At 37.6% G+C, this 17,708-nt stretch overlaps 1 protein-coding gene across 1 annotated transcript in view; it reads right to left on the reverse strand.

Moving 5' to 3' along the window:
• SLC9C1 (solute carrier family 9 member C1) overlaps positions 1 to 17,708 on the reverse strand; it is a 140,838-nt gene that overhangs the window by 42,568 nt on the left and 80,562 nt on the right. The window contains exon 14 of the mRNA XM_064267652.1: positions 4,157 to 4,352. Coding sequence (XP_064123722.1) covers positions 4,157 to 4,352 — 196 coding nt within the window. The remainder of the gene's footprint in view (positions 1 to 4,156; positions 4,353 to 17,708) is intronic.

Consider the following 17,708-nt stretch of genomic DNA (forward strand, 5'->3'; position numbering starts at 1 on the left):
CACTCTGTTTCCAAGAAAGTGTAGGAGACACACATATTCTTGTCCCAGGGAAAATGCACATGGTCCATTATAAATTGAGAAATTGCCATACTTGCTTATAAGCAGAACCTTATATTTTACGGTGGTAGAGAACCATTTCCCTTAAGCCTACTCACACTCGATCAGACTGAGAAAACTCAATATCTGAACCTGGGACCCAGAAGACCAGATCCTGGTCTTGTGTGTTCCTGCCCAATTCACCATTTAGCCTCTGTAGATGTCTCATTTCCCTGTTACTGAAATAGAGTATTGGTTGGATCATTCTGCAAGGAACTTGAAGAGAACTGGTATAAAGAACAAAGCTTTATTCAGATCCCAAGTATTCAGAAATGTGAAGGAGTTATCTGGAGGTCACAGGAGAGGAAGGACACAGTGAAAAAAGATAGCCTGAGCTTCAAATGAGGGAGGGTTTGTTGAACGCGAAGTTATCAAAGAAAGGTTGGAAGCTCAGATAAGCCTACCCTTTGGCTCAAAGATGTGGAAGAGTGATCAGTGAAAGTATCCTTTCTGTTATGAAATGCAGTAATGTATCTGCAGTCCAGTTACAGTGTCTTAAATTGGTGTGATTGCATTAAGCTCAGCTTGGCAAAGTACAATGACTAATAGAGCTAGAGAAATTTTCATAGGTCTCTTGGCCAACCCTGTCATTTTATTGAGGAGGAAATTAAGGTTTGGAAAAGTTGAGTAACTTGGTCAACAACTTACAGCTTGTGTCACAGAAAACTAAAACCAGAGCCAAGGTCTCTTGAATCCCAGCTCATTACTCTTTCACTATGTTGCATGCTAAATGATTTTTTTCTACCACTTGTCTGTCATTTTGCCACACTGTGGTGGCTTACAACTTCTTCATTGCAAAAACCTTTTTTTCAACAACATAAAAGTGACTATACACAGGGACCTCACCAGATGGAATACCCAGGAATCAAATCAACTATATCTGTGGAAAGAGATGATGGAGAAGCTCAAAATCAGTCAGAACAAGACCAGTGGCCAACTGCAGAACCGACTATCAATTCCTCCTATGCAAGTTCAAGTCGAAGCTGAAGAAAATACTTTGAGTATATATATAAAAAAAAAAGAATAGATTTGACTCATTGAACACTAATGACTGAAGACCAGATGAGTTGTAGAATGACATCAAGGACATCATACATGAAGAAAGCATGATGAAAGACAGAAAAGACCAAAATGAATATGAGAAGAGACTCTGAAACTTACTCTTGTACATCGAGTAGCTAAAGCAAAAGGAAGAAATGATCATGTAAAAGAGCTAAACAGAAGATTTCAACGGGTGGCTTGAGAATATAAAGGACTATAATGAAATGTGCAAAAACCTGGAGTCAGAAAACCAAAAGGGAAGAACAAAGTTGGTATTTCTCAAGCTGAAAGAACTGAAGAAAAAATTTAAGACTCGAGTTGCAATATTGAAGAATTCTATGGGCAAAATATTGAACAATGCAGGAAGCATCAAAAGATGATGGAAGGAATACAGAGTCACTGTATCAAAAAAGAATTGGGCCATGTCCAACCATTTCAGGAGGCAGCATATGATCAAGAACAGACGGTACGGAAGGAAGAAGTCCAAGATGCTTTGAAGGCATTGGTTAAAAAAAGACTCTAGTAATTGATGGAATACCAATTGAGATGTTTCAACAAATGGATGCTGCTCTGGAGGTGCTCACTCAGCTATGCCAAGAAATTTGGAAGATAGCTACCTGGCCAATCGAGTGGAAGAGATTCATATTTGTACCCATTCCAAAGAAAGGTGATCCAATAGAATGTGGAAATTATCAAACAATATCATTAATATCATACACAAGTAAAATTTTGCTGAAGATCATTCAAAAGTGCTTGCAGCAGCATATCTACACGGCGCTGCCAGAAGTTCAAGTCAGATTCAGAAGAGGACATGGAACAAGGGATATCACTGCTGATGTCAGATGGATGTTGGCTGAAAGCAGAGAATACCAGAAAGATGTTTACTCGTGTTTTATTGACTATGCAAAGGCATTCGACTCTGTGGATCATAGCAAATCGTGGATAACATTGCAAAGAATGAGAACTCCAGAACACGTAATTGTGCTCATGAGGAACCAGTTCATAGACCAACAGGCGGTCGTTTGAACAGAACAAGGGGACACTGCATGGTTTAAAATCAGGAAATGTGTGTCAGGATTGTGTCTTTTCAGTATACTTAATCAATCTGTATGCTGAGCAAATAATCTGAGAAGGTGGAGTATATGAAGAACGTGGCATCAGGGTTCGCGGAAGACTCATTAACAACCTGCAATATGCAGATGATACAACATTGCCTGCTGAAAGTGAAGAGGACTTGAAGCACTTACTGATGAAGGTCAAAGACTACAGCTTTCAGTATGGATTACACCTCAACATAAAGAAAACAAAAATCCTCACAACTGAACCAATAAGCAACATCATGGTAAATGGAGAAAAGACTGATGTTGTCAAGGATTTCATTTTACTCAGATCCACAATCAATGCCCATGGAAGCAGCAGACAAGAAATCGAACTATGTATTATTGCGTTGGGTAAATCTGCTGCAAAAGAACTCATTAAAGTATTCAAAAACAAAGACGTCACTTTGAGGACTATGGTGTGCCCGATCCAAGCCATGGTGTTTTCAATCACCTCATGTGCTTGCGAAGCCGGACAATGAATAAGGAAGACTGAAGGAGAATTGATGCCTTTGAATTATGGCGTTGGTGAAAAATATTCCGTATACTGTGGACTCCAGAAGAACAAACAAATCTGTCTTGGAAGACGTACAGCTAGAATGCTCCTTAGAAGCAAGGATGGTGAGACTTCATCTCATGTACTTTGAACATGTTATCAGCAGGAACCAGACCCTGGAGAAGGACATCGGGCTTGGTAAAGTAGAGGGTCAGCGAAAAAGAGGAAGACTCTCAATGAGATGGACTGACACAGTGGCTGCAACAATGGTCTCAAACATAGCAACGATTGTGAGGACGGTGCAGTGTTTGGTTCTGTTGTACACAGGGTCGTTAGGAGTCAGAATCGACTAGATGGCATCTAATGACAACAACAACAAATGATTTTAGAGGAGTCTTCACCATCACCTTCACTCTATTACCCACCTTAATCCTATTTGCTTTATTTCCTCATTTTATGCAACCTCTTATGGTCTTTCCCACTAACCTTGAATTTATTATGTACAATGTGACTGAATTTGGATTCCATTTTTCCAATATCATGGTTCTGTAGTAGCATTTTAATTTCCTAGTAAAGATTTGAGATTTATTTATTTTGTCTACATATCAGATGTAAGGAGTGTGGGTGGTGCAAGCTGTTTGTAATCAGCTGCTTACCTAATGGCTGGTGGTTCGAACTTACCCAGCCACTCCATAGAAAAAAAGGCCTGGCAATCTGCTTCCATAATGATTACAGCCAAGAAAACTACACGGAGTCATTTTACTCTGTCACACTGTGTCACCATGAGTTGAGGGCCAACTCAACAGCTGCTAACAATGACAACAAATATAGATGTAATGCTTCTGTTTATACTTTCTGGCTATAAAAACCAAAAAAACGCAAACCCGTTGCCATTGAGTCGATTCCAACTCAAATGTTTTATATTACAACTTGTTGATTCATATGACATGGCATTATTATTAGTTTGTGATCATACATTTTCACCATTTAATAATTACTTTTGTGGTGGATTTAAAAAATCAAGTTATATTTCTCAAGTATAAAAAATACCTATCTATATACATATCTGTTTATCCTTCTTATATAAAAATAATAAAATGAACATCCACATACTTACCACTCTGCATAAGTTTAGGAAGATTGGCAGTAACTTTGAAACTTACTCTATGTCTTTGACACATTTGATTTTAAAATTAATTTTTGCAAATACAAAACCAATATTTAAAGCATGCATATTTTCTGTTGAATCACCCGGAACTAACTTTAAATATTAAAGTATATTTGCTTTGAAAAGTGAAAGACAATTTCATACGTCCTTTAAAAGTTGTCTGTATGTAGTGTTAAAAGCTTGCCAAGTTAGGAAGTCTCCATGTTAGATAAATGGCACCGTTCACTCAGACACACATGCACACAAATTTTAGATTACCTTAAGTAGGGCCTCCAGGACATAAAATCCAAGAAAAAAGTAGTTAACTTGGCTTAATTCTTTCTCATAAATTTGATTTAAAATGGGTATCCAAGTAATTATGATAGGAAACAGGTTCATGAGTATCACGAGGTATCCGACATATTCAAATTCTTCAGTAAATACTATTTGATGGAACAGACGAAGCAAACTATATCTGTAAAAAGTAAGTTTGATCTGATAAAAGAATTGCATAAAATGATTTGCATTACATACTCAATTCTATTCCAATCATCAATAGCTACAGAGCCCTGCTTAATTGTGGGAAACCGCCAACACTCGTCAACATTTTCTGGCATCCTGCTTTAGACATTGTCCGTTTAACTCCCTTCTCTGCTAAACATCTTGAGGCTGGTTTACCTTCTTTCTTTCTCTCCTTCCTTATCTCTTGTTTTTATTTTACTTTTTTAGTAAAGAGAGTTTTGAGTGTAAGACAGGTAATTAAAACTGGAAATATTTTAAAAATAAAAGAATCCACCCTTCCAATAATTCCACTGCTCAGAGATGACTACTATTAGCAGTTTGGATATTCTTTCAATCTTTTAATGTCTCTATAATCATTATCTATAAACACAAAAGGAATTATACCACACATGTTGTTTTGCAACTTGCTGTTTCTTCTCTGAACATTGTCTCATCAGTGTCTTAGTTGTCTAGTGCTGCTATCACAGAAATACCATAAGTGCATGGCTCTAACAAACCGAAGTTTTTTCTCTCAGTCTTGTAGGCTAGAAGCCCAAATCCAGGGCATCAGCTCCAGAGGAAGGCTTTATCTCTTTCTTGGCTCTGGAGGAAGGTCTTGTCATCAATATTCCCCAGGACCAGAAGCTTCTCAGCTTTGCATGTGTATGTATATGCTTTGAAAAACAATTTCTGTACCAAGTATGTTACAGAGTGAAATTATAGATGGAGGATTTGTTTTTTTATATTATTTCAATTATTCATGTAATACAATAATATCTGATTATTGTTAAAACTGAAATGAATTGCTTTGAAGATTGGGTAAGTACTAGATTATTTACCCTTTCTTAAGGGTGGATCTGTGTTATATCGGGTCTGAGGTTTTTATAATTTGGGGTTCTATTTAACAAAAAGAAGAGAAAACTATGAATACCAAAATATGTGATCGTGTGATCACAGGGATAGGGCCCTCCAAGGCCTTGGGCACTGTCTGTGTAAGGGAGAAGCCAGTTGGCTCAGCCTTGTTAGCTTTGAAGTAGCACCGCCCCTGCCCATTCTCAGCTCTGTCTCCACACTGCTTTTCTGGATGTCTTCAATCTCTTCTCTAACAATACCACACGTGGCAAAGCACTTTATGGTTGACTATAATCCATCTTGTTTATGCCAGACAGGTGAATTGAAGGAGATGTGATGGGACGACCCATAATTCCTTTAGTGTTGACGCTAATTTCTGTAATTCTTCCATGGAATGCTTTATTGCCTCTTATTTGCTATTTTGGCTAAGGGTTCTATTGGACCACTGGGTCCTTCTTATCATGATCATTCTTATTCCATAGGTCAAAATCAATGGGTGTGTTCAGCCAGACATTAAGAATAGTCATCCCAATTATACTTTCAGTGACTGAGGAAAAAAACTGCAAAGTACATATGTTGGACTCTCTGAGACAGATTGGGCCAGAAACTTCTTATGTGCTCTAGCTTGCTAAAAACCCCACTCTAGCTTGAGGACCATGATAACATTTCAAGTATTTGATATCAGCATCAACTTAAATGCCATATCTAAAAGTCTGGGAATTAAAAAAAAAAATGGCTGAAGGTCCATTTTAGAAAAGATTGAGGGACTATTTATAATATATACTTGTGTTCTTGCAAGGGCCCTTGTTCTGAGAGCTGATTGAGACTTAGAAAAAGGTTGAGGGATCATGATTTTTCTTTGCATTGGTTGATCTTACCCCTTTGCCCACCAGTTCTCTTTTTAGACAAGCCAACAAACTCCCTAGTTAACTGTTCATCTATATCTCAGTTTGACTCACCATTACTTGTTAGCCATTTCCACAAGTTCCACAGGTCAAGGTAACTGGGTTGCCACTCCTGGTTTGCTGCCCACAAAAGAAAGTATGCCTACCTTGACTTCTTGGCATTTAAGTGCTGCCATCTGGCTTCTGCCATTCCCTAATGTTACCAACACTTTTTTTTACAAATTTTTATTTTGCTTTAAGTGAAAGTTTACAAATCAAGTCAGTTTCTCACACAAAAACATATACACCTTGATACATACTCCCAATTGCTCTCCCCCTAATGAGACAGCCCGCTCTGTTCCTCCACTCTCTCTTTTCATGTCCATTTCACCAGCTTCTAACCCCCTCTTCCCTCTCATCTCCACTCCAGGAAGGAGGTGCCAACATAGTCTCAAGTGTCCACCTGATCCAAGAAGCTCACTCCTTACCAGAATCCCTCTCCAACCCTTTGTCCAGTCCAGTCCCTGTCTGAAGAGTTGCCTTTGGGAATGGTTCCTGTCCTGCACCAACAGAAGGTCTGGGGGCCATGACCACCGGGGTCCTTCTAGTCTCAGTCAGACCATTAAGTCTGGTCTTTTTATGAGAATTTGGGGTCTGCATCCTACTGTTCGCCTCCTCCCTCAGGGGTTCTCTGTTGTGCTCCCTGTCAGGGCAGTCATCAGTTGTAGCTGAGCACCATCTGGCTCTTCTGGCCTCAGGCTGATGTAGACTCTGGTTTATGTGGCCATTTCTGTCTCTTGGGCTCATAATTACCTTGTGTTCTTGGTGTGCTTCATTCTTCTCTGACCAGGTGGGTTGAGATCAATTGATGCATCTTAGATGGCCCCTTGCTAGAGTTTAAGACCCCAGACGCCACTCTCCAAAGTGGGATGTGGAATGTTTTCTTAATACATTCTATTATGCCAATCGTCTTAGATGTCCCCTAAAACCGTGGTCCCCAAACCCCTGCCCCTGCTTCGCTGGCCTTTGAAGCATTCAGTTTGTTCAGGAAACTTCTTTGCTTTTGGGTTAGTCCAGTTGTGCTGACCTCGCCTGTACTGTGTGTTGTCTTTCCTGTCACCTGAAGTAGGTCTTATCTATTATCTAATTAGTGAATACCCCTCTCCCAGCCTTCCTCCCTTCCTCCTCTCATAACCATCAAAGAATATTTTCTTCTCTCTTTAACCTATTTCTTGGATTCTTTTAATAGTGGTCTTATACAATATTTGTCCGTTTGCAACTGACTAATTTCACTCAGTATAATGCCTTCCAGATTCCTCCATGTTATGAAATGTTTCACAGATTCATCACTGTTCTTTATCAATGCGTAGTATTTCATTGTGTGAATATACCATAATTTATTTATCCATTCATCCGTTGTTGGACATCTTGGTTGCTTGTATCTTTTTGCTATTGTAAACAGTGCTGCAATGAACATGGGTGTGCATATACCTGTCTGTGTAAAGGCTCTTATTTCTCTAGGATATATTCCAAGGAGTGGGATTGCTGGATCGTATGGTAGTTCTATTTCTAGCTTTTTAAGGAAGTGCCAATTCGATTTCTGAAGTAGTTGTATCATTTTACATTCCCACCAGCAGTGTATAAGTGTTCTAATCTCCCCACAGCCTCTCCAACATTTACTGGTTTGTGCTTTTTGGATTAATGCCAGCCTTGTTGGAGTGAGATGGAATCTCATTGTAGTTTTGATTTGCATTTCTCTAATGACTCATGATCATGAGCATTTCCTCATGTATCTGTTAGCTACCAGAATGTCTTCTTTAGCGAAGTATCTGTTCATATCTTTTGCCCATTTTTTAATTGGGTTAATTGGTTTTTTGCAGTTGAGTTTTTGCAGTATCATGTAGATTTTAGAGATCAGGTGCTGATCAGAAATGTCATAGTTAAAAACTTTTTCCCAGTCTGTAGGTAATCTTTTCACTCTTTTGGTAAAGTCTTTGGATGAGCATAGGTGTTTGATTTTTAGGAGCTCCCAGTTATCTAGTTTTCCTTCTGCATAGTTAGCAATGTTTTGTATACTGTTTATGCCATGTATTAGGACTCCTAACATTGTCCCTATTTTTTCTTCTGTGATCTTTATTGTTTTAGATTTTATATTTAGGTGTTTGATCCATTTTGAGCTTATTTTTGTGCATGGAGTGAGGTATGGGTCTTGTTTCATTTTTTTGCAGATGGATATCCAGTTATGCCAGCACCATTTGTTAAAAAGACTGTCATTTCCCCATTTAACTGTTTTGGGGCCTTTGTCAAATATCAACTGCTCATATGTGGATGGATTTATGTCTGGATTCGCAATTCTGTTCCATTGGTCTATGTGTCTGTTGTCGTACCAGTACCAGGTGTTTTGACTACTGTGGTGGAATAACAGGTTCTAAAACCAGGTAGAGGAAGGCCTCCCACTTTGTTCTTCTTTTTCACTAATGCTTTACCTATCCGGGACCTCTTTCCCTTCCATATGAAGTTGGTGATTTGTTTCTCCATTTCATTAAAGAACATTGTTGGAATTTGGATCGGAATTGCATTAAATGTGTAGATTACTTTTGGTAGAACAGACATTTTTATAATGTTAAGTCTTCCTATCCATGAGCAAGGTATGTTTTTCCACGTATGTAAGTCTCTTTTGGTTTCTTGCAGAAGTGTATTGTAGTTTTCTTTGTATAAGTCTTTTACATCTCTGGTAAGATTTATTCCTAAGTATTTTATCTTCTTGGGGGCCATTGTAAATGTCATTGATTTGCTGATTTCCACTTCGATGTTCTTTTTGTTGGTGTAGAGGAATCCAACTGATTTTTGTTAAGTTTGTCTTGTATCCTGATACTCTGCTGAACTCTTTTATTAGTTACAGTAGTTTTCTTGAGGATTCCTTAGGGTTTTCTATGCATAAGATCATGTCGTCTGCAAACGGAGAAAATTTTACTTCTTCCTTGCCAATCTGGATGCCCTTTATTTCCTTATCTAGCCTAATTGCTCTGGCTAGGGCCTCCAGCACAAAGCTGAATAAGAGCAGTGATAAAGGGAATACTTGTCTCATTTCCAATCTCAAGGGGAATGCTTTCAGGCTCTCTCCATTTAGGACGATGTTGGCTGTTGGCTGTTGGCTTTGTATAAATGTCCTTTGTTATGTTGGGGATTTTTCCTTCTATTCCTATTTTGCTGAGAGTTTTTATCATGAATGGGTGTTGAACTTTGTCAAATGCCTTTTCTGCATCAATTGATAAAATCTTGTGATTCTTGTCTTTTGTTTTATTTATGTGAAGGATTACATTATTTGTTTTTCTAATGTTGAACCATCCCTGCATACCTGGTATGAATCCCACTTGGTCATGGTGAATTATTTTTTTGATATGTTGTTGAATTCTACTGGCTAGAATTTCATTGAGGATTTTTGGATCTAGGTTCATAAGGGACATAGGTCTGTAATTTTCTTTTTTTGTGGTGTCTTTACCTGGTTTTGGTATCAGGGATATGCTGGCTTCATAGAATGAGTTTGGTAGTATTCCATCCTTTTCTATGCTCTGAAATGCCTTTAGTAGTAGTGGTGTTAACTCATCTCTGAAAGTTTGGTAGAACTCTGCAGTGAAGCCGTCCAGGCCAGGGCCTTTTTTTGTTGGGAGTTTTTTGAGTGTCTTTTCAATCTTTTATTATGGGTTTATTTAGTTTTTCTACCTCTGTTTGTGTTAATTTAGGTAGGTAGTGTGTTTCTAGGAATTCATCCATTTCTTCTAGGTTTTCAAATTTGTTAGAGTACAATTTTTCATAGTAATCTGATATGATTCTTTTAATTTCAGATGGGTCTGTTGTAATATCGCCCATCTCATTTCTTGTTCAGGTTATTTGCTTCCTCTCCTGTTTTTCTTTTGTCAGTTTGGCCAGTGGTTTATCCATTTTGTTGATTTTTTCAAAGAACCAGCTTTTGGTCTTGTTAATTCTTTCAATTGTTTTTCTGTTTTTGATTTCATTTAGTTCTGCTCTAATTTTTATTATTTGTTTTCTTCTAATGCCTGAGATTTTCTTTTGTTGCTCTCTTTGTATTTGTTCAAGTTGTAGGGATAATTCTTTGATTTTGGCCCTTTCTTCTTTTTGGATGTGTGCATTTATTGACATAAATTGCCCTCTGAGCACTGTTTTCGCTGTGTCCCAAAGGCTCTGATAAGAAGTGTTTTCATTCTCATTGGATTCTATGAATTTCTTTATTCCACTCTTAATGTCTTCTATAATCCAGTCTTTTTTCAGCAGGGTATTTTTCAGTTTCCAAGCCTTTGATTTCTTTTCCCTGCTTTTTCTGTTATTGATTTCCACTTTTATGGCATTATGGTCAGAGAAGATGGTTTGTGATAGTTCAACGTTTTGGATTCTGCTAAGGCTTGCTTTATGACCTAATATGTGGTCTATTCTAGAGAATGTTCCATGTGCACTAGAAAAGAAAGTATACTTGGTTGCCTTTGGGTGGAGAGTTCTGTATATGTCTATGAGGTCAAGTTGGTTGATTGTTGGCATTTAGATCTTCCATGTCTTTACTGAGCTTCTTTCTGGATGTCCTGTCCTTCACCAGAAGTGGTGTGTTGAAGTCTCCTACTATTATTGTGGAGCTGTCTATCTCACATTTCAATGCTGATAGAGTTTGTTTTATGTATCTTGCAGCCCTGTCATTGGGTGCATAAATATTTAATATGGTTATATCTTCTTGGTGTATTGTCCCTTTAATCATTATATAGTGTCATTCCTTATCCTTTCTGATGGATTTAACTTTAAAGTCTATTTTGTCAGAAATTAATATTGCCTCTCCTGCTCTTTTATGATTGTTGTTTGCTTGATATATTTTTTTTCTATCCTTTGAGTATTAGTTTGTTTGTATCTCTAAGGCTAAGGTGTGTCTCTTGTAGGCAGCATATAGATGGATTATGTTTTTTAATTCATTCTGTCACTCTCTGTCTCTTTTTTGGTGCATTTAGTCCATTTAGATTAGGCATAATTATGCATAGGTATGAATTTAGTGCTATCATTTTGATGTCTTTTTTTTGTGTGTTGACAGTTTCTTTTTCCCACTTGACTTTATGTGCTGAGTAGATAATCTTTATATATTGTTCTGTCCTCATATTTGTTGTTGTTGATTTTGTTTCTGGTGAGTCTCTATTTTTTTTCCTGTATTTTATTTTTATAAGTAGGACAGTTTGTCTCCTTTGTAGTTACCTTATTATTTACCCCTATTTTTCTAAATTTAAACCTAAATTTTATTTCTTTGTATTGTCGTATCTTCCTCTCCATATGGAAGATCTATGGCTCCATTTCTTAGTCTCTCTTTATTGCTTTAATATTGTCTTCTTTTACATAATAACATTGTTGTTACCCTGTTTTGAGAATTTTTTTAAATCTTCCTTTGTCTTTTTGATTTCCCTGTCTCGGTTGACTTCTGATTGCTGTGTCCAGTGTTCTAGTCTTGGGTCGATACCTGATATTATTGATTTTCTAACCAAAGAACTCCCTTTAGTATTTCTTGTAGTTTTGGTTTGGTTTTTACAAATTCGCTAAACTTCACTTTATCTGGAAATGTCTTAATTTCACCTTCATATTTGAGAGACAGTTTTGCTGGATATATGATTCTTGGCTGGAAATTTTCTTCCTTCAATTTTTTTAAAATAAGTCATCCCATTGCCTCCTTGCCTGCATGGTTTCTCCCAAGTAGTCAAAGCTTATTCTTATTGGCTCTCCTTTGTAGGTAACTTTTCATTTATCCCAAGCTGCTCTTAAAATTCTCTCTTTATCTTTGGTTTTGGCAAGTTTGATTATCATATGTCTTGGTGACTTTCTTTTTTTTTTTTTTTGTTATTAACTTTTTTTTTTTTATAATAACTTTTATTAAGCTTCAAGTGAACGTTTACAAATCCAATCAGTCTGTCACATATAAGTTTACATACATCTCACTCCCTACTCCCACTTACTCTCCCTGTCTTGAGTCAGCCCTTTCAGTCTCTCCTTTCTTGACAATTTTGCCGGCTTCCCTCTCTCTCTATCCTCCCATCCCCCCTCCAGACAAGAGTTGCCAACACAATCTCAAGTGTCCACCTGATATAATTAGCTCACTCTTCATCAGCATCTCTCTCCCACCCGCTGACCAGTCCCTTTCATTTCTGATGAGTTGTCTTCGGGGATGGTTCCTGTCCTGTGTCAACTGAAGGTCTGGGGAGCATGGCCGCCGGGATTCCTCCAGTCTCAGTCAGACCATTAAGTTTGGTCTTCTTATGAGAATTTGGGGTCTGCATCCCACTGATCTCCTGCTCCCTCAGGGGTCCTCTGCTGAGCTCCCTGTCAGGGCAGTCATCGATTGTGGCCGGGCACCAACTAGTTCTTCTGGTCTCAGGATGATGTAGGTCTCTGGTTCATGTGGCCCTTTCTGTCTCTTGGGCTCTTAGTTGTCATGTGGGCTTGGTGTTCTTCATTTTCCTTTGCTCCAGGTGGGTTGAGACCAATTGCTGCCTCTTAGATGGCTGCTTGTTAGCATTTAAGACCCCAGACGCCACATTTCAAAGTGGGATGCAGAATGATTTCATAATAGAATTATTTTGCCAATTGACTTAGAAGTCCCCGCAAACCATGTTCCCCAGACCCCCGCCCTTGCTCCGCTGACCTTTGAAGCATTCATTTTATCCCGGAAACTTCTTTGCTTTTGGTCCAGTCCAATTGAGCTGACCTTCCATGTATTGAGTGTTGTCTTTCCCTTCACCTAAAGCAGTTCTTATCTACTGATTAATCAATAAAAAAACCCTCTCCCACCCTCCCTCCCTCCCCCCCTCGTAACCACAAAAGTATGTGTTCTTCTCAGGTTTACTATTTCTCAAGATCTTATAATAGTGGTCTTATACAATATTTGTCCTTTTGCCTCTGACTAATTTCGCTCAGCATAATGCCTTCCAGGTTCCTCCATGTTATGAAATGTTTCAGAGATTCGTCACTGTTCTTTATCGATGCGTAGTATTCCATTGTGTGAATATACCACAATTTATTTACCCATTCATCCGTTGATGGACACCTTGGTTGCTTCCAACTTTTTGCTATTGTAAACAGAGCTGCAATAAACATGGGTGTGCATATATCTGTTTGTATGAAGGCTCTTGTATCTCTAGGGTATATTCCGAGGAGTGGGATTTCTGGCTTGTATGGTAGTTCTATTTCTAACTGTTTAAGATAACACCAGATAGATTTCCAAAGTGGTTGTACCATTTTACATTCCCACCAGCAGTGTATGAGAGTTCCAATCTCTCCGCAGCCTCTCCAACATTTATTATTTTGTGTTTTTTGGATTAATGCCAGCCTTGTTGGTGTGAGATGGAATCTCATCGTAGTTTTAATTTGCATTTCTCTAATGGCTAATGATCGAGAGCATTTTCTCATGTATCTGTTGGCTGCCTGAATATCTTCTTTAGAGAAATGTGTGTTCATATCCTTTGCCCACTTCTTGATTGGGTTGTTTGTCTTTTTGTGGTTGAGTTTTGACAGAATCATGTAGATTTTAGAGATCAGGCGCTGGTCTGAGATGTCATAGCTGAAAATTCTTTCCCAATCTGTAGGTGGTCTTTTTACTCTTTTGGTGAAGTCTTTAGATGAGCATAGGTGTTTGATTTTTAGGAGCTCCCAGTTATCGGGTTTCTCTTCGTCATTTTTGGTAATGTTTTGTATTCTGTTTATACCTTGTATTAGGGCTCCTAGGGTTTTCCCAATTTTTTCTTCCATGATCTTTATCGTTTTAGTCTTTATGTTTAGGTCTTTGATCCACTTGGAGTTAGTTTTTGTGCATGGTGTGAGGTATGGGTCCTGTTTCATTTTTTTGCAAATGGATATCCAGTTATGCCAGCACCATTTGTTAAAAAGGCTGTCTTTTCCCCAGTTAATTGACACTGGTCCTTTGTCAAATATCAGCTGCTCATACGTGGATGGATCTATGTCTGGGTTCTCAATTCTGTTCCATTGGTCTATGTGCCTGTTGTTGTACCAATACCAGGCTGTTTTGACTACTGTGGCTGTATAATAGGTTCTGAAGTCAGGTAAGGTGAGGCCTCCCACTTTCTTCTTCTTTTTCAGTAGTGCTTTGCTTATCCGGGGCTTCTTTCCCTTCCATATGAAATTGGTGATTTGTTTCTCTATCCCCTTAAAATATGACATTGGAATTTGGATCGGAAGTGCGTTAAATGTATAGATGGCTTTTGGTAGAATAGACATTTTTACTATGTTAAGTCTTCCTATCCATGAGCAAGGTATGTTTTTCCACTTAAGTATGTCCTTTTGAATTTCTTGTAGTAGAGCTTTGTAGTTTTCTTTGTATAGGTCTTTTACATCCTTGGTAAGATTTATTCCTAAGTATCTTATCTTCTTGGGGGCTACTGTGAATGGTATTGATTTGGTTATTTCCTCTTCGGTGTTCTTTTTGTTGATGTAGAGGAATCCAAGTGATTTTTGTATGTTTATTTTATAACCTGAGACTCTGCCAAACTCTTCTATTAGTTTCAGTAGTTTTCTGGAGGATTCCTTAGGGTTTTCTGTGTATATAATCATGTCATCTGCAAATAGTGATAACTTTACTTCTTCCTTGCCAATCCGGATACCTTTTATTTCTTTGTCTAGCCTGATTGCCCTGGCTAAGACTTCCAACATGATGTTGAATAAGAGTGGTGATAAAGGGCATCCTTGTCTGGTTCCCGTTCTCAAGGGAAATGCTTTCAGGTTCTCACCATTTAGAGTGATATTGGCTGTTGGCTTTGCATAGATGCCCTTTATTATGTTGAGGAATTTTCCTTCGATTCCTATTTTGGTAAGAGTTTTTATCATGCATGGGTGTTGGACTTTGTCAAATGCCTTTTCTGCATCAATTGATAAGATCATGTGGTTTTTGTCTTTTGTTTTATTTATGTGATGGATTACATTAATGGTTTTTCTGATATTAAACCAGCCTTGCATACCTGGTATAAATCCCACTTGATCAGGGTGAATTATTTTTTTGATGCGTCGTTGGATTCTATTGGCTAGAATTTTGTTGAGGATTTTTGCATCAATGTTCATGAGGGTTATAGGTCTATAATTTTCTTTTTTTGTAATGTCTTTACCTGGTTTTGGTATCAGGGAGATGGTGGCTTCATAGAATGAGTTGGGTAGTATTCCGTCATTTTCTATGCTTTGGAATACCTTTAGTAGTAGTGGTGTTAACTCTTCTCTGAAAATTTGGTAGAACTCTGCAGTGAAGCCATCCGGGCCAGGACTTTTTTTTGTTGGGAGTTTTTTGATTACCGTTTCAATCTCTTTTTTTGTTATGGGTCTATTTAGTTGTTCTACTTCTGAATGTGTTAGTTTAGGTAGGTAGTGTTTTTCCAGGAATTCATCCATTTCTTCTAGGTTTTCAAATTTGTTAGAGTACAATTTTTCATAATAATCTGAAATGATTCTTTTAATTTCATTTGGTTCTGTTGTGATGTGGTCCTTCTCGTTTCTTATTCGGGTTATTTGTTTCCTTTCCTGTATTTCTTTAGTCAGTCTAGCCAATGGTTTATCAATTTTGTTAATTTTTTCAAAGAACCAGCTTTTGGCTTTGTTAATTCTTTTGATTGTTTTTCTGTTCTCTAATTCATTTAGTTCAGCTCTAATTTTTATTATTTGTTTTCTTCGGGTGCCTGATGGATTCTTTTGTTGCTCAGTTTCTATTTGTTCAAGTTGTAGGGACAGTTCTCTGATTTTGGCTCTTTCTTCTTTTTGTATGTGTGCATTTATCGATATAAATTGGCCTCTGAGCACTGCTTTTGCTGTGTCCCAGAGGTTTTGATAGGAAGTATTTTCATTCTCGTTGCTTTCTATGAATTTCCTTATTCCCTCCTTGATGTCTTCTATAACCCAGTCTTTTTTCAGGAGGGTATTGTTCATTTTCCAAGTATTTGATTTCTTTTCCCTAGTTTTTCTGTTATTGATCTCTAGTTTTATTGCCTTGTGGTCTGAGAAGATGCTTTGTAATATTTCGATGTTTTGGACTCTGCAAAGGTTTGTTTTATGACCTAATATGTGGTCTATTCTAGAGAATGTTCCCTGTGCGCTGGAAAAAAAAGTATATTTTGCAGCAGTTGGGTGGAGAGTTCTGTATAAGTCAATGAGGTCAAGTTGGTTGATTGTTGTAATTAGATCTATCCGTGTCTCTGTTGAGCTTCTTACTGGATGTCCTGTCCTTCTCCGAAAGTGGTGTGTTGAAGTCTCCTACCATAATTGTGGAGGTATCTATCTCGCTTTTCAGTTCTGTTAAAATTTGATTTATGTATCTTGCAGCCCTGTCATTGGGTGCATAAATATTTAATATGGTTATGTCTTCCTGATCAATTGTCCCTTTTATCATTATATAGTGTCCTTCTTTATCCTTTGTGGTGGATTTAAGTCTAAAGTCTATTTTGTCAGAAATTAATATTGCTACTCCTCTTCTTTTTTGCTTATTGTTTGCTTGATATACTTTTTTCCATCCTTTGAGTTTTAGTTTGTTTGTGTCTCTAAGTCTAAGGTGTGTCTCTTGTAGGCAGCATATAGATGGATCGTGTTTCTTTATCCAGTCTGTGACTCTCTGTCTCTTTATTGGTGCATTTAGTCCATTTACATTCAGGGTAATTATAGATAAATAAGTTTTTAGTGCTGTCATTTTGATGCCTTTTTATGTGTGTTGTTGACAATTTCATTTTTCCACACACTTTTTTGTGCTGAGGCGTTTTTCTTAGTAAATTGTGAGATCCTCATTTTCATAGTGTTTGACTTTATGTTAGTTGAGTCGTTACGTTTTTCTTGGTTTTTGTCTTGAGTTATAGAGTTGTTATGCCTTTTTGTGGTTACCTCATTATATACCCCTATTTTTCTAAGTAAAAACCTAACTTGTATTGTTCTATATCGCCTTGTATCACTCTCCATATGGCAGTTCAATGCCTCCTGTATTTAGTCCCTCTTTTTGATTATTGTGATCTTTTACCTATTGACTTCCATGATTCCGTTATGTGTATTTTTTCTTTTAATTAATCTTAATTTGTTTGTTTTTGTGATTTCCCTATTTGAGTTGATATCAGGACGTTCTGTTTTGTGACCTTGTGTTGTGCTGATATCTGATATTATTGGTTCTGTGACCAAACAATACCCTTTAGTATTTCTTGTAGCTTTGGTTTGGTTTTTGCAAATTCTCTAAACTTGTGTTTGTCTGTAAATATCTTAATTTTGCCTTCATATTTCAGAGAGAGTTTTGCTGGATATATGATCCTTGGCTGGCAGTTTTTCTCCTTCAGTGCTCTGTATATGTCGTCCCATTCCCTTCTTGCCTGCATGGTTTCTGCTGAGTAGTCAGAACATATTCTTACTGATTCTCCCGTGAAGGAAACCTTTCTTTTCTCCCTGGCTGCTTTTAAAATTTTCTGTTTATCTTTGGTTTTGGTGAGTTTGATGATAATATGTCTTGGTGTTTTTCTTTTTGGATCAATCTTAAATGGGGTTCGATGAGCATCTTGGATAGATATCCTTTCGTCTTTCATGATGTCAGG

The sequence above is a fragment of the Loxodonta africana genome, chromosome 1 (assembly GCF_030014295.1).
Source record: "Loxodonta africana isolate mLoxAfr1 chromosome 1, mLoxAfr1.hap2, whole genome shotgun sequence".
NCBI classification, from domain to species: Eukaryota; Metazoa; Chordata; class Mammalia; order Proboscidea; family Elephantidae; genus Loxodonta; species Loxodonta africana.